This window comes from Anabrus simplex, chromosome 7 (genome assembly GCF_040414725.1).
Source record: "Anabrus simplex isolate iqAnaSimp1 chromosome 7, ASM4041472v1, whole genome shotgun sequence".
NCBI lineage: Eukaryota > Metazoa > Arthropoda > Insecta > Orthoptera > Tettigoniidae > Anabrus > Anabrus simplex.
In genome coordinates, this window is record NC_090271.1 from 338286164 (window position 1) to 338309795 (window position 23632).

General features: G+C 38.2%; 1 protein-coding gene across 1 annotated transcript in view; it reads right to left on the reverse strand.

Moving 5' to 3' along the window:
* The window catches only part of LOC136877626 (protein regulator of cytokinesis 1), a 367851-nt gene that overhangs the window by 163144 nt on the left and 181075 nt on the right, over positions 1 to 23632 (reverse strand). Inside the window, exon 7 of the mRNA XM_067151812.2 lies at positions 21769 to 21933. Within this exon, the coding sequence (XP_067007913.2) occupies positions 21769 to 21933 (165 nt within the window). The remainder of the gene's footprint in view (positions 1 to 21768; positions 21934 to 23632) is intronic.

Genomic DNA, 23632 nt, shown 5'->3' on the forward strand with positions numbered 1-23632 from the left:
GAAAATGTATGAACCAGAGGAATGGCATGCTAAAGAAGAAAGTTATCTGATTCCCCAGCTACTTCCCGCCAATATACAGGCAGGCTGTTACAGTCGGTACGACCAGCCGAGTTGCCCGTGTGATTAGGGGCCCCCAGCTGTGAGCTTGCATCCGGGAGATAGTGGATTCGAACCCCACTGCCGGCAACCCTGAAGATGATATTCCGTAGTTTCCTATTTTCACACCAGTCACACCAGGCTGTACCTTAAAGCCAAGGCTGCTTTCTTCACACCATTATTCATTTCCTATCCCATCGTCGCCATAAGACCTACCTGTGACGGTGCGACGTCCAGCAAATTTTTAAAAAACCTCGGTATGCTGCAGTAATCCTATCTATCGGGGATGAGAGGGAACAGAAGACAAAAAGCACATCATAACAAACAATGGTCAATGTAATGTTATTGTTGATAAAGTTTATGAGCTTTCTATATTGCAGGCCTTCACATTAGTTTTCTTTCGACTCTGTGATATTAGGGTGTCTTACAAAATTATTTATATCGCAGACTGCAGTTCCTTATTCTCAGACCTTGCATACCGATTTTCACTAAATTCTGTTTACTCATTTTCTCGTGACTCGGCGCTGATATGGACTTAGTAACAAAAGTTCAAATTCATGAATATCTCTGATTATATGCGGTACGGTAACAATGTATATGACATACGTAAGTGATTGGAAATTTACTAACTTCTTACATAACTACCACTAACTTACGACGTAACTTAAGTTATCTTAGTTGTGTAGTATTTATCGATACGACCACTAATAACAAATAATTTGAGAATTACATTTCAGGCCTTCCCCTAAACTACCATTTCACTCAGTGCGAATAACATTATTGCTAGCCTAGATTATAGCGACCTATTCCCCGACTTTGCATACCAATTTTCGTGAAGATATGACCACTAATAAAACAAATATTTGACAATTAAATTTCAGGCCTCCCCCTAAACTACCATTTCACTCAGCGTGATTAAAATAATTTATAGCCTAGATTGTAGCGTTTCATACCCTACTTTACATTCTCATTTTCATTAAATTCTCTTCAGCCGTTTTCTCGTGATGCGTGTACATACATACAAACAGAAATTACGGAAAAGTAAAAAATGCATTTTCTTGTTACTGTGGACATGACCGATACAGAAATACCATTCTTTTCAAATTCTGGGCAATGTACAGACAAAACCCTTATTTTATATATATATATAGATTTTACTACGATTCTACTTCACGTTTTAAGACGTGTGATAAATTAAGCTAATGTTTCTTCAAGACTGTTTTATTTTTAAGTTATTTTCAAATCTACATTATTTTATAAGTGAGCAAACCGGTTTGCATATGTTTTCATCAATTTATGGTTTAAGACTCGCAAGTCTGGGACTTGTAGAAAATATGGACTTGGAGACAGTACAATCGTAACAGTTTTAAGTTGTTAATATGGTTTTAAATTGTGTTCAATTTGACGTACATAAACTTATGTGATTGGCAATTTTTCCAAGAACCTACATCAGCTGATGATGACGCAGAGGGGCGTCGAAACTAGTTCTGATTGAAAAATATGTTTAAAATATGAATAGTAACACAGTAAAGGTTTCCACCTATTCAGTACTAATAAGTATGTACAATGTTATAAATTACATGGAACTAGTTTCGACCCACCTAGGGGTCATCATCAACCATATTAAAGCATACATAAGTTTTTGTCGAATCCTAAAACATGTTATTTTTAATTGTAATAATCGTATGAATTTCTAATTTATAAAGTGAAGTGTGGTAATGAGATGAGAAATGTTAGTATGGTACAGGTGAGTAGTAAATAATAATATATATACAAACAAGTTTGGAACAAAGTACAAGTGGGGTGCTTAGAGTTGTAAAAATATAACCTCGTGGATGTCAGTAGTCCTCGTACTAAAGAATCAATGTAAAATAACACATATACACATATATACAAGTATGTACAAAGTCTGGAGAGTAAAGAGTGATACTCTTTTGATGTCGAGTCGGCTTGAAACTGATCACTTAAGCGGATAAATTAGGCATTTGGTGTATTCAAGCTGTGTTGATCGGTTGCGTTGTTGATTGTTGGACGTGAAGTTATTTTTGAATTTCTGGTTGAGAAGAAGGTGGAAACTGTGCGTGGATATATTGATTCTCAGTTCTTAGCGGAAACCAAATTGGACCTCGCGCTGCGGTGTGTGTAGTATAGCTGATGGTGTGCGATTGGTGGCCAAGAAAGACTTGAAAGCAATCAAATGTCCTTCCGACGGGTTGCTAGCCTGAAGGAAGTATGGAAGTTTAATTTATTCTAATTAAATTCACTTTAATATTTTTTTAAAAATTGATTACCATAACTGCTTCCGCGAAGAAATTTCTTCGCCTATAGCCTCCAACAACTGTCGAGCTTCTGCCATCACCGTCCAGTTCTTTTCTGATTCTTCCAGCAACAAAGCGGCCTTAATACCCTGGCCGGAACACGAATTGTCCTCTCCCTACCACAGCTACCACGACTCCACTGCTTCTTCTTGCATTAAAAAAGGTTCAGAGGCGGGATGTCTTCAAGAGAGCAAGTAACCAAAGCTGAGATTATCATGGTACATGCAACACCATTCTTTATGTGCCAGGGAAGCTAGTGGACGTTTGTTCCCCGTAATGTTTTCAGGCTCTGAAATCGCTTTGAAAGTTCAACTGTACACAACGGAAGTTGCATATACAATCCCTCATGGCTTGGCTCCCTATTTTCATGAACAAGTTGTTGAGATGGGTAGTAAGTGCACACATTTCACCCTTGGTTTTGACGAGTGACTGAATAAAGCTTCTAAGATGGGATCTTGTAATTCGTTGTTTCAATACCGATACTAATGAGGTATGCACTTATTACTTTGTTTCTGTGCTTCTTGGTCACTCTAACTACTAGAATTTGTTGAATGGTTTATTGCGAGCACTGCAAGTACTCAATCTAAAAAACTCTTACAAATTTCAATGGATGGCCCAAATGCTAATGAAAAGTTCCTTCAGGATATCTGTAATTTACTAAATGATGATCCAGATGCTCCTATTTTGGTGAACATTGGACCCTGTGGCTTGTATACTGTGCACAATTCATATAAAATGCCAGTAAGAGAAACGCAGTGGAATATTGCAGAGTTTCGTGCTCTTCACTTTATGTTTTGCTATGTTCCTGCGAGACGTGCTGATTATACACATTCTTCAGGTTCAAACGTATTTCCTTTGAAATATTGTGCTATAAGATGGCTTGAAAATTCGAAAGTCATTGAACATGCTATAGATACCCTACTTAATGTTGACAAATATGTGGAAGGAAAAACCAGACAAGAAAATCCGAAACTGTAACAGCTTCAAAATACTATCAACTTCACTAAGATAGCGTATGCACTTCCTAACAATATCCGACACTAAAACAAGAATAGGTACATTATTATTAAGAAAAAAGTAAATTATTCGCAGGTAATGACTGGCACAGGAAGGATGTTATGGCTGAGAGACCACGGTGCCAATTTTTTGCCGACCCACATTCTTGCCGCTTGTCTTTCACAAACTATACTGTGGTATGGTACAGACGAACTATATACTAACCAACACACAGATGTAAATAAAATTACATCTACATTGAAGACTATTAAACCTCTACCGCACACGCCGAGCCAGGTAGCTTAACCAAATACGGGAGAGACAATACACGACACTTACGGATTTAGCCTTGTTAAAATGGGAGACAAATCAACGGTGGCGCTCCTAGGACCTGACCTGAAAAGTAGCGCTAAACTCAAATATCAATGGAAATGTGTATACGAAAATGGATAAATAAATTACGCCTAGAAAGAAAGTGTTATTGAGATATTAACTTCGAAGTTGCTAAAGCAATTCTGGATAAATGAATGAAGAATTATTTAAAAGGTTATTATTCAAAGACTGAAATTAGACATATAAACAAGATGTGAAATGGACTGCTGTGAAATGGATTGATCTTTCATTTATGCATTACTTTTTTTGCTTTGCCATTCCTGCCTGAACTTTTACGGTTAGATTTGTCTTTTTTCTCATTTAAAAAACATTTTATCATCACATTCAGACACTTGTCAATAAAAATATCGGCACATTCCTTAAACATTAAATTAACATTTAAAAGCTGGACAATTTTCCTCTTAACATGAAGCCTACTAACAGAAAGAAAATCTATAAAATTAGCCTCAAATACATTCAAAACTTCCCTATAATCAATACTTGCTATTACATTAGGGTAAAGCAAATTTGCATCATCGTATTGCTTCAACAAAATGTGTACATTTCTTAAGTCACCCATATTTTTTTCAGGATTTTTAAAGTCGCTGGCCTGGAAATGATCTGAACAGATCTTATAATTCTTATATAAGCGTAACGTCCCTTCTTCCAAATCACTTCTGTGACATTTCAAAACCTACAGATCACACCTACAACAACACATCAGTATTGAAGGTTAACTGCTGCACTATACAATAAAATACGCGTATTAAATTTTAAGCCAGTTAAAATATGGGTCAAGCACCTCAGAAGATTATGAAGTACTATAAAAATCTCTGTCACTGGAAGAATATATATGCAAACACAATATTACTTACAATTTCTTGTCACGACGGAAACAAAAGAAAGACCGTGCATTCTTCTCTACTTCATAGTTACTGCAGCCAAACACAGCCCATACCTTTTCCGTCATTTTGAGAGGAGATATCAAGGAAAGACACGTGCTACTATTTAATTATGTCAACTCACTGAAAACGCATAAATAATGCCAAAAACTCCACACACAAATACACACGATCTTATGACAGAATCAGTGGTTCTCAGGTCCATCCGCTAGAGAGGGCTCTAATAGCTGTCCCTCGATATCGCGCCGAGTGTCGCGTATTGTCTCTACTGTATTCGGCTTAACCACATGGCTGCCATGTGGTGATTTCTTGTACACAATACAGTTCACAGCCAGGTTTCGAGATTGCACTCAATCTACATAAATGGTAGCTTGGGATTGGTTGGATCAAGAGCGAATACATACAATCACACTTCACAAACTCGAAAACTCCAAACAAACAACTTTCATGTTACAATGTAATGTCACTTTCTTTTAAATCTTGTTCTGTATTCACAAAATTACACATGAAGTTACAAGCTACTAGTCGTGCCTCAAACTTCCTAACACCTCGCATGAGAGATAGGTTAGAAACTCAACATGGCGCGGACAGAACGGTGTCACGATGCATTACACATTTACACAAGGTTTGCCTATATCAGCATATTTAATAACTGCGAGATGAAACAGGGTCCACATGCAAGTAGTAGTAGTAATAATAATAATAATAATAATAATAATAATAATAATAATAATAATAATAATAATAATAAAAAACAAACCCCATGGCACTACAGCCCTTGAAGGGCCTTGGCCGACCAAGCGACCGCTGCTCAGCCCGAAGGCCTGCAGATTACGAGGTGTCGTGTGGTCAGCACGACGAATCCTCTCGGCCGTTATTCTTGGCTTTCTAGACCGGGGCCGCCATCTCACCGTCAGATAGCTCCTCAATTCTAATCACGTAGGCTGAGTGGACCTCGAACCAGCCCTCAGGTCCAGGTAAAAATCCCTGACCTGGCCGGGAATCGAACCCGGGGCCTCCGGGTAAGAGGCAGGCACGCTACCCCTACACCACGGGGCCGGCTAATAATAATAATAATAATAATAATAATAATAATAATAATAATAATAGACATTGAAATTATTAAAAAAAAAAAAATAGGATGACTGAATTGAGTTTAAGAAGAGCGGGACGATGGAAGATGTCAACAATCGAAGTATGAGGAGTATGGCAGAAGAGATGTTGTCAATGGTGAAACTGAATGAATACTGGAGAAAAGTGAGGATGTCAACATGGGAGGACAGTAAACTGGTACAGCATGAACGGTCTACAACATCACTTCCATTTGAGAAGAGGCACCGGAAACATGAAGAGGAAATTCAGACAACCGCGAAATATTACATGTAATAAATATCATTTTTGGTCCGTATTGATGATATTTGATTGAAATAACATTAAGTTATTTATTATACCACCTAATCAATACAAAATCGTCTTGGATGATTTACATAAATTTGTTAGCTAATAGTGGTACATGTTTCGCCTTCCCTGAAGGCATCATCAGCCATAGTCTTAACCTTAAATTAAAAATAAGCATCTAAATAACATGTAGTAATGAAATGAATTTTAAAATCTTGAAGAGATTTGAAGTAAAATATCATTAAAAATAACAATGATGGTTTGAAAATACAATGTGATGAGATACAATAGTGGAAGTATTAACAAAATTAACATTAGAAGGCTGCTAAAATAAGTACAATGGATAAAACAACAGATTGTTATACAACAAGTAGTAAGATTGCATAAAAGTAAAGTTGATATTCTGGCGGTTATAATTAGACGATGGCGAAAAATCTTATATAATCAAAGTAAAGAAGAGAGAATAAAAGTCAAAGTTAGTCGAGAGATCCGAAGTTAATCATGATCTTGAAGATAAAAGACGCAAGTCAGATGCATATGGTGAAGTTGTAGAACACGTTGAGGATATGAAGTTGGTGAATAGAAGTTGAAGAACAGTTTCAAATAGGATAGCCTTACACCGTTACAACACGCGCAGTAATACACTCTTCCTTCCAACCCACCAATAGCAGCCCCAATCCAATAGTTACGTCAACGCAAACAGATCCCCCTCCAGCACAAAACTTCAGTTATAACACACGTAGCAAGAAGTCTACTGTTGCAAATACTTCTAACTCATAATATTACAAGCTATCTTTGTCACCGTCAAATGGTAAGTGCAAACGATTCTACTTCAATATTTTTCAAATATCTTTTCACACAATTAACTCTACGTTTCGTGCTTCCATTTACAGATTCCACTTTTATATGCTTTTTCAACTAGAATATCTACAAACTCACAATTTACAACATTTGAACATCACTCCAAATTTTGAGATGGTCCATAGTGATCCTATTTGAAACTGTTCAACTTCTATTCACCAACTTCATATCCTCAACGTGTTCTACAACTTCACCATATGCATCTGACTTTCGTCTTTTATCTTCAAGATCATGATTAACTTCGGATCTCTCGACTAACTTTGACTTTTATTCTCTCTTCTTTACTTTGATTATATAAGATTTTTCGCCATCGTCTAATTATAACCGCCAGACTATCAACTTTACTTTTATGCAATCTTACTACTTGTTGTATAACAATCTGTTGTTTTATCCATTGTACTTATTTTAGCAGCCTTCTAATGTTAATTTTGTTAATACTTCCACTATTGTATCTCATCACATTGTATTTTCAAACCATCATTGTTATTTTTAATGCTATTTTACTTCAAATCTCTTCAAGATTTTAAAATTCATTTCATTACTACATGTTATTTAGACCCTTATTTTTAATTTAAGGTTAAGACAATGGCTGATGATGCCTTCAGGGAAGGCGAAACATGTACCACTATTAGCTAACAAATTTATGTAAATCATCCAAGACGATTTTGTATTGATTAGGTGGTCTAATAAATAACTTAATGTTATTATTTCAACCGCGAAATAATCGAGATCATTGTTCACCATACTAATGGAAGGGATAAATAACAGCCTTCAAAGGATTTTAAATGTCTGTACATTTTAATTGAGTGTAGTTGAATTGGAAATTAATATCTGCATTAGTGATTTACATTATAACCTGTTTTATCAGGGGAAGCTGTTGGTAGACAAAATGTTACTGGTGAAATACTACAAGTTTGAGAAGCATGTTTTTAAAGAGTATTCTTCATTTTCCCTTCCATGGAAGAGGAATTGAAAGTATTGTGGACGGAAATAGTGTCCTTAAGAGGTGCGAGATGAGCGAACACAGTCAGGAGGCTGCACGGCAGGGCGATAAGTCAAGCTTTATTTCTATACGTACAGTAGCTGGTTCTCTCTTGCAGGATGTAATGTATAATGTTGTTCCTTCAGCATGTAGATTAAGATGCAGAACCTAATCAAAATTTTTTTTTGCTAGCTGCTTTACGTCGCACCGACACAGATAGGTCTTATGGCGACAATGGGATAGGAAAGGCCTAGGAGTTGGAAGGAAGCGGCCGTGGCCTTAATTAAGGCACAGCCCCAGCATTTGCCTGGTGTGAAAATCGGAAACCACGGAAAACCATCTTCAGGACTGCCAATAGTGGGATTAGAACCTACTATCTCCCGGATGCAAGCCCACAGCCGCGCGCCTCTACGCACACGGCCAACTCGCCCGGTCTAATCAAAATTATACCCCGCACTTCTAAATTGAAGCTTTGGCCGAATATGGCTCTGTATGGTGGTTATGCGCTGAAAACGACATATCAAACGAATCCCAAGCTGCCATTTATTTGGACATATCGGCAGAGTGCGGATCTTGAAACCTAGTTAGCATCTCTAATTCACCACGTGTCGTTCAGTGTGTGCAGTATTTGGTACAGTTCGAAATATTTTGTATTTTTCTTCAGTAAATAGTGTTTTTCATATCTTTTTTTCTCCATAGTATAGTACAGTATTGCATAGTTTACAGTTTACTATAACGTAAGTTAGTACAACACAGATTTAGTTCAGCGCAGTAGTATTTACATCCGTGTATTGGTTAGTGTATGTGCGAGTTTAGCATGTCAGTGTAGTTCAGGAAAGTCAAGTGGCAAGAAAGTGACTCAGATCAGTGAAGTGTTGCCTCCTGTGCCAGCCATTAACGGCCAGTATCTGAATGACTCTGCTGAAATGTATCTCAGTGCAATCAGCAACTGCCGAGTTGGTAACAGCGGTGAATATCATCCTGTGGTACTCTAACCTCTCTATTATTTTCCCCCTGACAAGTTTAGATAACCTATACTGCTCCAAAAACCGCCATTCTGTCAGTTCAAGTATCATCTCTTCTCCATGAAACTTTCTGTCTCAGCATTTTGAAGGTAATCTATAGCGCACAGGAGCACCAAACACAATACCAGCCATTTTTCTTTTAACACTACATTAAGCAGCTCAACAGGACGAGAACACTGCACTAAATTAGCGTTAATGAAGGATGATGAAACAGACATTATGTTACCTATCCTGTTAAAGCAGTTTAATGAGACAAATCCATAACAGAGTTTGATGATACCGGACACTTTCCCGCGAATATTTCCACTCTGCTTATGCCCAAGTTTGAAGTTATTATTTAGGAAAAATTGAAGAAAGGTACATCGTTTCAGAAAAAGTTAAATGTAATAAAAACTATTGATTGCAATGTATTCAAACTTTCAATAATATTAGAAAACGTACCGTCGCATCCCTTTCTCTATTCATAGAGTCATAAGGTTGTTGGTTCAAATCTCCACCTGCCTACTGGTAATACTCGACACAGAGGTAGGCTGTATTTGTCATATTCTCATGTAGTCTGAATCCCTCAAAACCAATAATTACGTGATTCTGGAAGTGGAATGATGCCCATGAATATCAGCTTTTACTTCCTCTGAGTAAGTGTCTTCCCATTCTGTATCTATTTTTACCGGAATGTGCCTGTTTGAATGCTGCATTGATATATATGCAATTGGCTGTCACAGAACAGTTTGTCTTCTCATAACATACGTAAAAGAATAGTGAATTTCTCGTAACACTCTTTCAAAATTACGGCCAAGTTCAACATCATCCATATAATCGTTCAGAGTAACAAAACGAAATGTCTGTTACCTAAAATGCCGCAGCATTGCCATCAGGTCCGATTTTTTAAAATAGGTTTTCACTTATATCAATGTATCACAAAATTATCTTTGTTCATATGTCTTTCACTCAGTAAAATTTAACCTACAGCCCTGATTCTGTGTCACCTTCACCTATATTCAGCTTAGTTTCAATATCCGCAGTATTCAACCCCAACATATTTACGAACGAAACAGCCGACTCGTGCTCGCGGAAGTTCAAGGCCGTGGCCTTAACAGCCCCAAGACAAGTAATTCAGTTGGCCTTCAGTAAAATACGTTTCCTAGATTAAGTAGGCTAGCTAGGTGTACCTTGTTTCGAGTTTAGGTTTACGAAATACTTTAGGTAATAATATTAACTTTAAAAAATATTTGTAAATATCTGTAGGTTCGTTGGTTACACTTACAAAGGCAGATTATCATAAGGAATAGTACCATAACTTCAGCAGCAACTTCTCCGGTATTTCATATAGATATCCGTTCAAACTATCGCAAAGGTAATAATTTACCCCATTAAAAAACACGATACGCCTGTAAACTTCCATTTAAAAAGAAGTTAAAGAGATTACACGATAATAGTTAACAGTCGTATTGTTATTGATTATCGTCGCTCTTCATAGTCAAATATTGCATTGTTGGCTACAGCCGTGAACAGAGGGTGTAGTGTAGACAAGTAAATATAACCAGCTGATCTTGTATTCCTATCATTTGTGATTCTGAGTAGGTAGTTAAAGTATCCGTAACTTATATTGCGCTCCCTCAATCTTTCAGCATTTATGAGCGGTTAGATACTAATAATAATAATAATAAAGTCCATATATTCCAGTAATTGCAATTCAAGTCCCTGGTGTCGTAGGAGTAGTTTTGACAAATACTTTCGAGAAATTATTGTAGACAACCTCGTATTTTTAAGTAGGACTAATTAAGGACACTGTTATTCTCCGTCCCGTGGAGTAAGGAAAATAATAGTTATCCACCAGCTGTAATAATCACATAAACGCGTTTCGGTTGAGAATTGTAGTGAAGATAAGGTATATCACAGAGTATCTTGCCTGTTATATTCGTGTTTTTCTTTGTGTACGGCAATCCTTTCGATACTTAAGCATTTAACCAAATGCAAGGTTTCATTTCTATTAGAGCATAGTAGGATAAAGTTATACCGTAAAGAAATAATCTACTGCCTATGCGTTTAACTTTGTTGGTAATCCTTGAGTACGGTAGTTCTTGCGATTTCAAACTTTAGGCCTAATTGTGAATTTCATTTCTATTTGTGCTTATTAATAACCTATTGTAATTAGGATACGTCTGAACGTAGTTTAAAAACTGTTGTAGTGTATTGTAGTGACTTATTAAGATTTAGAGTGCTTATACTATTATTCTGAGTAGTCTTGTGAATTTCAAACCTTAATTGTAATTTCCATTTCAGATTGTGCTGAGTAATAACCTGTTGCATTATAATTAGGTTACGTCTGAACGTAGTTTAAAATCATTGTAGTGTATTATAGTAGGTATTTTATTATAAATTAGTGTGTTTATTCTATTACTGTGAAATATTTGTGTAGTACAGCATCTGTAGTATCTATGGTATCTGTGGTATCTGTATTAACTCTTACTAGAATTCTGTTGCAGTAATTACGGCAGACTTATCAGCAGTTTAGAATTGTGTAGACCTAATTCTTGCGTATTACTTTCGGTTTTCAGCAATTAACAGCAATTTTCATTGTGTTAGGGTGTTGTGGAAAAAAATTCGTACAACTAAGTACCAGTAGTATTGTAGTGTAGTAGTAGCTTATATTAATTACCTTGTTGTGTGATTCTTGTGAACTATCCTAGACAATATTTCTTTCCTTTCATTTTTATAGGCAATATTTCTTTGCTTTCATTTTTATTTACACAGAATAAGTTATTTTATTTTTCCTTTTCTTCCCATTATTCCGTAAGTAATGGCTGAGCAGTGCAACTGTAGGAACTGTGGGTGTGGCCAGGCATTAAGGAGTATGATAAAGGAATTTGAGAGTTTGAGGGAGATAATTAGGATTCTCTCAGAGGACAGGAAGGAAAGTAGGACTCCCTCAAATAAGGCACAGGATACAGTAGGTGTAGAGGAGGGATGGGAAGGAAATGGGGGAATTGTAGAAGACAGGTGGTCTAATGTTTTAAGGGGAAGGAGATTGCAGGCTAAAGGCTCTGTTCAGGATCAGAATTCAGGACAGGTGTCTGTTAGAAATCAGTACGAGTCACTGCAGGTAGAACAACCAAGGGAAGATGAGGAACATGGAACTGTTGCTGAGATGTGTGGAAGTAGGAGGAAGGGAAAAGGTACGAAAGGGAAATGTAGTGTAGTGGAAAGGAAAAGACAGGTGGAACAGGGTCACGGGAGGGAGAAAAGGGAGGCGGAAGTAGCTTCTGCAGCAGTGAGAGAAGATAGGGCTGACCAGGAGGGGAGGGGATCAAACGAGGTGGGTAGGGTTGAGGCTCCGGTCATGGGGGATTCCATCGTTAGACACGTGGGGAAAATGTGTGGAGGAAAGAGAACCAGGGTAGAGTGTTATCCAGGAATTAGGTTGAGGCAGATGTTGAGGAAAGTAGAAGAGAAGGAAGAGGGAAAGGAGAAGGTGGTAGTGTTTCACGTTGGTACTAACAACGTAAGGCAAGCAGGTATAAGTACCAACATAGTTGGGGATGTGTGGGATCTGGTAAATGCAGCACGGATGAAGTTTAACGAAGCGGAGATTCTTATCAGCGGAATATTCTGTAGGAGGGATACTGACTGGAAGGTGATTGGGGTTTTAAATGAGACTATGGAGTGGGCATGTGGGAAACTAGGAGTGAGATTTCTAGATCCTAATGGGTAGGTAGGAGACAGGGTTCTGCGCCCAGATGGCCTTCACTTAATCCGCAGTGGTACATATAAGTTAGGAAACTTGTTTAGAAGGGTTATAGGCATGTACATTCAAGGAAACGGGGTGGCCTAGGGAGCGGTGTTAAGCGAACAGGGAACTGGAAATCAAATAGGGATGACATAAAAATGTTAGTGCTCAACTGTAGAAACATTGTAAACAAAGGAATCAAATTTAGTAATTTAATAGATATGTACTTACCAGATATTGTAATAGGAGTTGAATCATGGCTGAGAAATGATATAATGGATGCAGAGATATTCTCACGGAACTGGGGTGTGTATCGTAGAGATAGGATAGGAACGGTAGGAGGGAGACTATTCATTCTGGTGAAAGAAGAATTTTATTATTTATAAGTTTCATATTCCGTATTGATTGGATTCAATGTAATGTAATGCAATAGCCCCAGACGTACTCGTAGCAGAACACAACAAATCTCCGAACATATCGGTACACAACCTCCACAGCAACAACAATAACAACCATATAACGTGCATAGACAAGAGAAGTGTCACCACCAACTGCTCTAAAATTAAACCCTATCTTGCTGTATATATAAATCTTACCTGACGACATCAACAGTTGAATTGCACAGTACTCAATTTTCAAATTTTACTGACAAGAGTTCTTATAACATACCAATGTAATGGTCCGTTATTGGACATTATAAATTTTCCAGCTAACTCATTCTTGGTTGCCTGCGTTTCGCCCTCGTGTGCTAAGTTAGGCTCGTCAGTTGGGACTTAGCACACCACCCAAGACGCAAGGCTAGTGCATACCGTGGAGGCCACTGCATAGGCTATTTGAAGCCACCAGCAGTGCAATGCACTACGAGAGCTATGTCTCATTTCCAAAAGTAGATGCCTGCCTGGCCATCAAATGATGCAGGTGTTGATTCCCATAGGGATTTGATGGCCAGGCAGGCATCTATTTCTGGAAATGAGACATAGCTCTCATAGAGCATTGGCACTGCTGGTGGCTTCAAATAGCCTATGCAGTGGCCTCCACGGTATGCACTAACCTTGCGTCTTGGGTGGTGTGCTAAGTCCCAACTGACGAGCCTAACTTAGCACACGAGGGTGAAACGCAGGCAACCAAGAATGAGTTAGCTGGAAACTTTATAATGTCCAATAACGGACCATTACATTGGTATTATAAATTTACTCATTCAGGACAAATATTTTAGGTTCCCTATGGGAATCAACACCTGCATCATTTGATGGCCAGGCAGGCATCTATTTTTGGAAATGAGACATAGCTCTCATAGTGCATTGGCACTGCTGGTGGCTTCAAATAGCCTATGCAGTGGCCTCCACGGTATGCACTAGCCTTGCGTCTTGGGTGGTGTGCTAAGTCCCAACTGACGAGCCTAACTTAGCACACGAGGGCGAAACGCAGGCAACCAAGAATGAGTTAGCTGGAAAATTTATAATGTTCAATAACGGACCATTACATTGGTATTATAAATTTACTCATTCAGGACAAATATTTTAGGTTCCCTATGGGAATCAACACCTGAATCATTCTTATAACATACCAATACAAAGTATATCAGCCATAGAACATTCTCGATATTCAACTTAATCAACACAAGAACTACAACAGGATTGAAGAATGAATGCAACGCAACATGAACTCAAATTTTAATAGACGTTTTTAAAATATACCATGCTTTAATGTGTTTAATGTGCTATATTTTTTAGTGTTTTATGATGTGGCATATATACTTTAATGTGTTTATGTACTCATGCCATGCTCAATCAATACGTTTTAGTTTATTCTAACCATCACCACCTTTAATCAGAGACATTTTAACGCAACATACTGCAATATATTTTACTTCCATTTTTCATTAGACATCCGGATGCTCTTACGTAACATTTTTGTAGTTTTGCCCTATGACTGTAAATTTGTGTGCTAGCTGATGATGGGCAAGATAGGTCGAAACCGGTACTAGTGCAATAATTCATTCACAATAAATGTATTGATTGGTGGAACTATTTCTTGTCTATTACACTGAAAGAAGAATTTGTAAGCTACGAAAAAGTTAAGGATGAAAAACATGAAATTCTGGGTGTAAGGCTCTTCTCTAAAGATAATAAGCAACTTGATGTCTTAGGAGTGTACAGACCAGGAAAGGGTAGTGGTGACGCTGATTCAGAATTATTTGATAAGATAATCAGCTATGTTGGAAATGATATGGAAAGGAATGTGATAGTAGCAGGTGATCTAAATTTACCAAATGTCAATTGGGAAGGTAATGTGAACGACAGGAAGCATGACCAACAAATGGCAAATAAGTTAATATGGGAAGGGCACCTGATTCAGAAAGTGATGGAACCAACTAGAGGGAAGAATATTTTGGATGTGGTGCTGATACAACCAGATGAGCTATATAGAGAAACCGAAATAATAGATGGTATTGGTGATCACGAAGCTGTTTTTGTCGTAGTTAAAAATAAATGTGAAAGAAAGAAAGGTATTAAAATTAGGACTATTAGGGAGTACCATATGGCTGATAAAACAGGCATGAGGGAGTTTTTAAAAAGTAATTATGATCGCTGGAAAATGGTAAATAAAAATGTAAGCAGACTCTGGGATGGGTTTAAAGCAATTGTTGAGCAATGTGAAAACAGGTTTGTTCTTTTAAAGATGGTAAGGAATGGTAAGGATCCACTATATTATAACAGAAGAAAAGAGACTAAGGAGGTGCAGACTGGAAAGAAATAGAGTTAGAAATGGTTATGGAAGTACGGAGAAATTGAAGGAACTTACTAGGAAATTGAGTCTAGCAAAGAAGTCAGCCAAGGATAACATGATGGCAAGCATAACTGGTGGTCATACAAATTTTAGTGAAAAATTGAAGATAATGTATAGGTACCTTAAAGCAGAAACAGGTTCAAAGAAGGACATTCCAGGAATCATTAATGAACGAGGGGAGTGTGTATGCGAGGATCTTCAAAAGGCAGAAGTATTCAGTCAGCAATATGTAAAGATTGTTGGCTACAAGGATAATGTCCAGAAAGGGGATGTGAGTAACACTAAAGAAGTATTAAAATTTACCTGTGATAACAATGACATTTACAGTAAGATACAAAAGTTAAAAACTAGAAAAGCAGCCGCAATTGATAAGATTTCTGGGGATTTACTAAAGGCAATAGGTTGGGATACAATACCATATCTGAAATACTTATTTGATTATTATTTGGTTGAAGGAGCTATACAAATGAATGGAGAGTTGCTATAGTAGCCCCTGTGTATAAAGGAAAGGGTGATAGACATTACAGGCCAGTCATACATGCATTGTATGTAAGCTTTGGGAAAGCATTCTTTCTGATTATATTAGACATGTTAGCAAAATTAATAACTGGTTTGACAGAAGGCAGTTTGGGTTTAGGGAAGGTTATTCGACTGAAGCTCAGCTTGTAGGATTTCAGCAAGATTCAGGAGGCCAAATGGACTGTATAGCGTTGACCTATCTAAGGCATTTGATAGGGTAGAACATGGAAGAGTACTGGGAAAAATGTGTGAATTGGACTAGACAAAAGAGCGACTGAATGGGTGGCTATATTTCTAGAAAATAGAACTCAGAGAATTACAGTAGGCCAGGCTTTATCTGACCCCGTAATAATTCAGAGGGGAATTCCTCAAGGCAGTATTATTGGACCTTTATGTTTTCTTATATATATAAATGATATGTGTACAGAAGTGGAATCAGAGATAAGGCTGTTTGCAGATGTTACTCTGTACAGAGTAATAAATAACTTACAAGATTGTGAGCGGCTGCAGGGTGACCTTGATAGTGTTGTGAGATGGACGGTGGACAATGGTATGATGATAAACGAGGTTAAAAGTCAAGTTGTGAGTTTCACAAATAGGAAAAGTCCTCTCAGTTTTAATTACTGCGTTGGTGGGGTGAAAGTTCCGATTGGGGATCATTGTAAATACCTCGGTGTTAATATAAGAAAAGACCTTCATTGCGGTAATCACATAAATATGATTGTTAATAAAGGGTACAGACCTCTGCACATAGTCATGAGGGTATTTAAGGGTTGTAGTAAGGATGTAAAGGAGAGGGCATATAAGTCTCTAGTAAGACCCCAGCTAGAGTATGGTTCCAGTGTATGGGATCCTCACCAGGATTACTTGATTCAAGAACTGGAAAAAATCCAAAGAAAAGCAACTCTATTTGTTCTGTGTGATTTCCGACAAAAGAGTAGCGTTACAAAAATGTTGCAAATTTTGGGCTGGGAAGATTTGGGAGAAAGGAGACGAGCTGCTCGATTAAATGGTATGTTCCGAGCTGTCAGAGGAGAGTAGGCGTGGGTGGACATCAGTAGATGAATAAGTTTGAGTGGTGTCTTGAAAAGTAGGAAAGATCACAATATGAAGATAAAGTTGGAAATCAAGAGGACAAATTGGGGCAAATATTCGTTTATAGAAAAGGGAGTTAGGGATTGGAATAACTTACCAAGGGAAACGTTCAATAATTTTCCAATTTCTTTGCGCTCATTTAAGCAAAGGCTACGAGAACAACAGATAGGGAATCTGCCACCTGGGCGAATGCCCTAAATGCAGATGAGTAGTGATTGATTGATAAGACTGATTATCGATCTTCCTTTATTTTCCAAGCGTTGTAGATTGTACTGCGTGTTCACAAGTGCCTTATAAACTCTTCACTGCTGAAAAAAGTACAAAACTATCGCAGAGATAGCAGATGTGTGCAGATAATGCAGCCGGGCGCTAAGGACCGGAAGGCAAAGTGAACAGTCTGGCACTTTTGGGCGGTACGGGCAGGAAAGGGTTAATACCTAGAATAAATTGTTTCGACCCACCATTGTTGATGAATTAATCTTTAAACAATAGAAAGGAATCCATTAATTAACCTGTATACTGCTGCGCTCGCGGAGAGTGACCGCTGCTCTACTGCGTCCGTAATATTGCGAGCGTGACATTCTTCTGACCTTATCAATGCAATACTCCCAATGTTGACACAAGAAGTCATTAAAACTCCGTGGGCGGATACGCGCATCTCTCGGCAGTAGATAGGAGCTTATGAATGACTACCTGTTGATTCATTCACGAGTTATTGAGATAAATACGACACTCTGCTTTACGAGCTGCTCTGCGGTATGCCCGGCGTGCAAGCTAGCAGTGAGGCCCACGTCTGGGATGAGTAAGCTACAGTATGACGACCCCCAGTAGAGTGCGCGATCATACCGAAACCGAGGTAGTAAGAGTGCTATCCACATTAGAATCGGAAGATGAATATTCCAATTTTAGTGATTTCGAGAATAATAATGATAGTGATGACACCGATTATAAATGAAAGTACAGGAGTTGTCCAACCCCAACCTACCAGCAAAAGAGGACGCCCTTCAGCCGGGGACAAACCGTTTAGACTGACAGAGAGACATTTTCCGTCCCCTGTACCACCCACCCCGAAGAAGAGATTTCCTGCCAGGTACTGCCATGTGTGTTCAAACACCACGCTTGATGAGAAAAAAAGAGGAAAGAAAGTAGATATATGTGTGAGAAATGCGACGCTGGACTCCGTGTACACCTCTGCTTCGGAAACTACCATACCTTGGTAAGGTACTGAAGGAGATGAACTTTTCTTGTGCGAATGAACACTTCCAAAGAAGACATGCGATTTGAAAAAAATGTAGGCTGCCCACAGTTTTGGAATTACCAGTTTTGTACAACCCTTGATTAACTGATCTGGACCATTTTTTTATTTTGATATCAAACCAAGATGCATAGGAATTTTTAAGCCATTCTCAGTGTATTATCTTGAATAATATTTTACCATAAAATTTAGATACATTTTTACTATTTTAGACCCCCTGAAGTTATTGTCTTGAGTTTAGATATATATTGGTGCTTGGAACTGGACAGCTAGGACCACCTGTAGTCACTGAAACATGTAAGTTGAGGTTTTTACTGTTATTTTTAATTATTAGTTCGATTTTTGTTCCATTGTTGGCGTTTTACGTTGGACAACCTTGAATTTGCTGTGCAACATATAGATAATTTTGTGTTAGAAAAATCAGTTTAGGACCATCCACATTTAATATAAAAATATATGACAAGCAGGCAAGAACCCTCTGGTTTTTCCCATCTTTTTTCCAACTTTTATGTATAGAAGTTAATTATTAAAAATAATTTAGCACAGGGCTTTTACAAAAGAGAATTTATCTCGGCAATGAAAAGGTTAAGATTGTACACGGTTATTCTAAACGATTGTTGGGGTTACAAAAATTCATTACTCGCAGTGCAATTGATGTAGGAATATGAATCTTGTTTTATTGTGTACTGTAACTCATTAAGTTATTTTGACATACATAGTACATTATTACAAGTGCTCGATATGTGCGCCTTGTGTCACTCTACACACATCTACTCGATAGTCCATCTCATCCCACACACGAGTCAACATGGCAGCGGTGATGATTTCGAAGGCGGCTTGGATGCGCAGCTTCACTTTCTGAATATCCACCGGCAGAGAAGGAACAAATACCTGATCCTTAACATATCCCCACAGGAAGAAATCGCATGGTGTAAGATCTGGTGAACGTGGTGAAAAGGGTAAGAGCATCAGATCACCGTCCTTTCCGCATCCCATCCATCGTTGTGGAAGTTCTTGGTTTAAAAATTCTCTAACCTCCCTGTGGAAATGAGGTGGCACACCATCCTATTGCAGCACGTAACCACCCTGTCATCACTCAACTGGGGTAACGGCATTCTGTGAGCATGTCCAGGTAAGTCAGCCCTGTTACTGTCTGTTCATTGAAGAAGAACGGGCCATAGACCTTCGTGTTTGAAACGGCACAGAACACATTCACCTTAGGCGAGTGTCGCACATGTTCCACATAAGAATGGGGGTTCGCTGTACCCCAAATGCGAACGTTTTGTCTGTTTACCTTTCCACCTACATAAAAAGTAGCTGCGTCACTGTAAACTACTCTGTCAAGAAAACCATCTTCAATCCGTTCCTGCAGTGCCATGCAAATTTGAAATGTAGGGCTTTGTCATTAACTGTTAGAGCTTGACACAATTGTAGGTGATATGGCTTTACCTTTAGGCGCCTTCGTAACACACGCCATACTGTGGTTCAAGGAACTTGCAGTTCCCTGCTACATCTCGTAGTTGATTTCTTAGGACTAAGGAGATAAACGCCCCTAATCCAATTCACATCCGCTTCTGACACAGCGGGTCGCCCACAGCTTTTTCCTTTGCACAAACAACCTGTATCTACAAATTGTGCATACCATCTGTGAACAGAGTTGTTGGAAGGAGGGTCCTTCCCGTATTTTGTCCGAAAATGGCACTGGACTCTGGTAACGGACCGGTGTTGATGAAATTCTAGAGTACAAAAAGATTTCTCCTTATCGTCATTATGTTAAACACTGCTGTTACTGAAATCTGGTGGTAACTTGTATACTACAGTTGATGCAAAACAAAACTTTGAGAGTTTGTCTAACCGTTACTGCAACAATAAAAATAGTAAGTTTTCAACATTTTCAAAAAACATGAAACCCCGACAATTATTTAGAATAACTGTATTTTCCAAACAAAATTTGTTTTGATTATTAAACAACTGAGCCACCAGTATTATAAGTCCATCTTATATTTATCTAGTAGATCGGTCATTTCACATATCCTTTCACTTACAACATATAAGCCGTTGCACGATACAATTGTCTAAGGATAATTTTATTAATTGAAATCAAGTAGTCGTTGGAACTCACCAACCCCGCAGACTACAGCAGATTCACAATTAAGTATTTATTTATTTTCCACCTAGTCGATACAATGATTGCTTAAGGCAATTTTTAATGGTCAAAAGTGGTACATGTTTCGTATATTATCAACATCTTCAGCCACATAACACTGTTTAGATGAAAAATATATAAAATTGACAAAGTAATGCTTTAGAGGAAGTGTCCTTAAAATTAACAATCTTGTCAATCTTATGTTAATTTTAAGGACACTTCCTCTAAAGCATTACTTTGTCAATTTTATATATTTTTCATCTAAACAGTGTTATGTGGCTGAAGATGTTGATAATATACGAAACATGTACCACTTTTGACCATTAAAAATTGCCTTAAGCAATCATTGTATCGACTAGGTGGAAAATAAATAAATACTTAATTGTGAATCTATTGAAGTGCGATACGGACCATGAAGCTGATTTTATGTGACTACAGCAGAGTCGACTGAGAACCCACAGGCACCAGCTGAAACCCAGGATTCCACAGGAATCTAATTTCATATTATACTACAAGCTCTTTTGTATAGTTAATCATGTCTATATTTTAGTTACAGTTAATGTGGGTGACAACCTCAACCACATTTTTTTTTTTGTTAGTGGCTTTACGTCGCACGAACACAGATAGGTCTTACGGCGATGATGGGATAGGAAAGGCCTGGGAGTTGGCAGGAAGCAGCTGTGGCCTTAATCAAGGTACAGCCCAAGCATTTGCCTGGTGTGAAAACGGACTGCCGATAGTGGGATTCGAACCCGCTATCTCCCGGATGCAGGCTCACAGCAGGGCACCCCTAATAGCACAAGTTTAATACCCCCATTCATAACGTTATGTATTAATGTCACCGAACTGTGGGGCAATGGTTGCAATATAAAAATCCAATAATTTGTGGATAACCTGTAGTATTAGCTGAGCTCAATTTTTGTGCAAAGCAACAAGAAAATAAATGTGAGCAGTCTCGCAAAGAGGGACCTGAAGGGAATCTATTATTTTCCTTTCAAGTCTCTCGCATGACCACTCACAAAAATAAAGCAATGTTTGCTGCGACAGCCCTCATGATCTACAGTTTTTATAACAAGTAACTGAAGTCAGGAAATCATGGAAGACATCAAGTAACAATATTACCTGAGCTATTTTCATTACTTTATCAAACTCAAGTTCACTCCTCCCTCTAGACTTCATATTTAGAGAAAAAAAAAGAAAAAAAGAAAAAAACAGTCTTGGGAAAAGGATCTGCTTTAAATATTTTTCTCCACTACCTTACCAAGAAATATTATAAATGTACTTACTGCTTTAATTGAATTGCTCGTATATCCCGGACAAGACTGGAGGAACTGATCTCGATAGTCAAGGCCTTCGTGCAATCTCTCCCATAGAGAACTCAGTTTCTCGCGCAATTCATCAGACAACGCTTTCGTCTCTTCGAGCCGATGCTCATACGATATGTGAAGGTCCTGCAAAAGGAGCAAAGATTAAGTAACAAAATACTATTTACTTAATGGAAAAAATATAACCAAGAATAACACTGGTCACCAATGTTATCAGAAGAACTTATAGAAAAAGAAAGGAAACTTAATTCAGGAATGTAGAACCAGGGAAAAATTAGCCATTCAAATGTTTCATACACTAATAACTTTAAAATTCTCTAAACTCCTACAAAAATCAAAGAGTGTTTAGTAGGCCTCTTGTATGAAGAAAAGGAATTAGGGTATTTAGTGTTTACGTTTTGAGTCGCACCAACACAGACAGGTCTTGTAACTATGACAGGACAGAGCTAGGACTCTGAATTAAGTGAATGTGACTTTAATTTAGGTACAGCTCCAGCATTTGCCTGGTGTGAGTAAGCATGCACACAGCTACATGACAAAAACTGCAAAGCCAACTCACTCTGTAGTATTTAACGCACGATAAATACAGGAGGTAGTTTCTCCTACTGTGCTGTACAGATTAGTGAGAAAACATATTCATGATCCAAAATCTTTAATTCTGTGATCTGATCAGATCTACTACAATCATTCCATGGAGTCAGTGAAGTGCCTACGCAGTGAGCAATATTGAACTACAGTAAGACTGGATTGTTCTGGCACTTGATGACAAAACTATCTGAATGTGCTGCAGAGAAGTCTGCTCTTACAGGAGCTGGAAAAGCTTCTATATACAACATACGAAAGAAAGTGAGACACTCAAAATAACGACAGACAACCACATTTGGATACACCAGGAAAGAAATGTCCAGACCCAGGCCCACCAGTCAAAGATTTTGATTAATAAAGTAAGCCTAATGTTCTTCAGAACACCTGTTGCTTTAGCAATATTTCAATTCTCAGGGCTCATTCATTCTAAGGATTGTGTACCAAAGATTGGCAAGAGCACACTTCATAATATCCTGACGTGGACAGTACACTTTAAATTCAAAAGAGGGGGGGGGGGCTACAATCACACGCAAAATCAGACTTATTCTCTCTTTTGATGTGATGCTGAGAGATTTCCCAAGGCGCAAGAAGTTTTAGGTATCAATTTTTTTAGGGTAAGCTTTCTTCGAATCATTATTGAATTAACTATCGAGATATCTGAACACTATTATACTGTACTTACGTTACAAAATGGCGTGTGCTGTACAAAGGGAGCAAATGTGCTCCGCAATTCACCTGCCATATCAGCCTGTCAATATTTATTTTTATATTCGTGGGTGTGCAAGTGATTTACTTAATGTGAACCTCAACACCTGTGAAGTGCCACGATGCTGAAGGCCGTAAATGAATGTCTATCTAAGTTCAAAAAGTAATGGCTGAATTTCAAGCACGTTTGGAACAAGTCATGGCTCCTGGTGCGACCAGTGCTACCAACCCCGGTGACACACTATCCAGCCTCACTTAAAGTTCCAGGACACTCAGGAAGTAATCAGACGAATTATCTGAAATGAAGGAGGGGAACGTCTCGACCAGCAAGACGTTCTGTTTGATGAGGCAGAGCAGTACAGCAGAAGGAACTGCCTCCTCCTCCTCCAGGCTGTAAGCGAGGCCCCTGGCAATGGGTGTACGTTAAAAAGCAATCTCAACATCGAATTGTCTATTGACAGTATAGATCGATGTCACCGACTGGGCTGTATGAAGAGGAGGGCAGCTAAGGTAGTGTCTGTAGGAAATAGGCCTA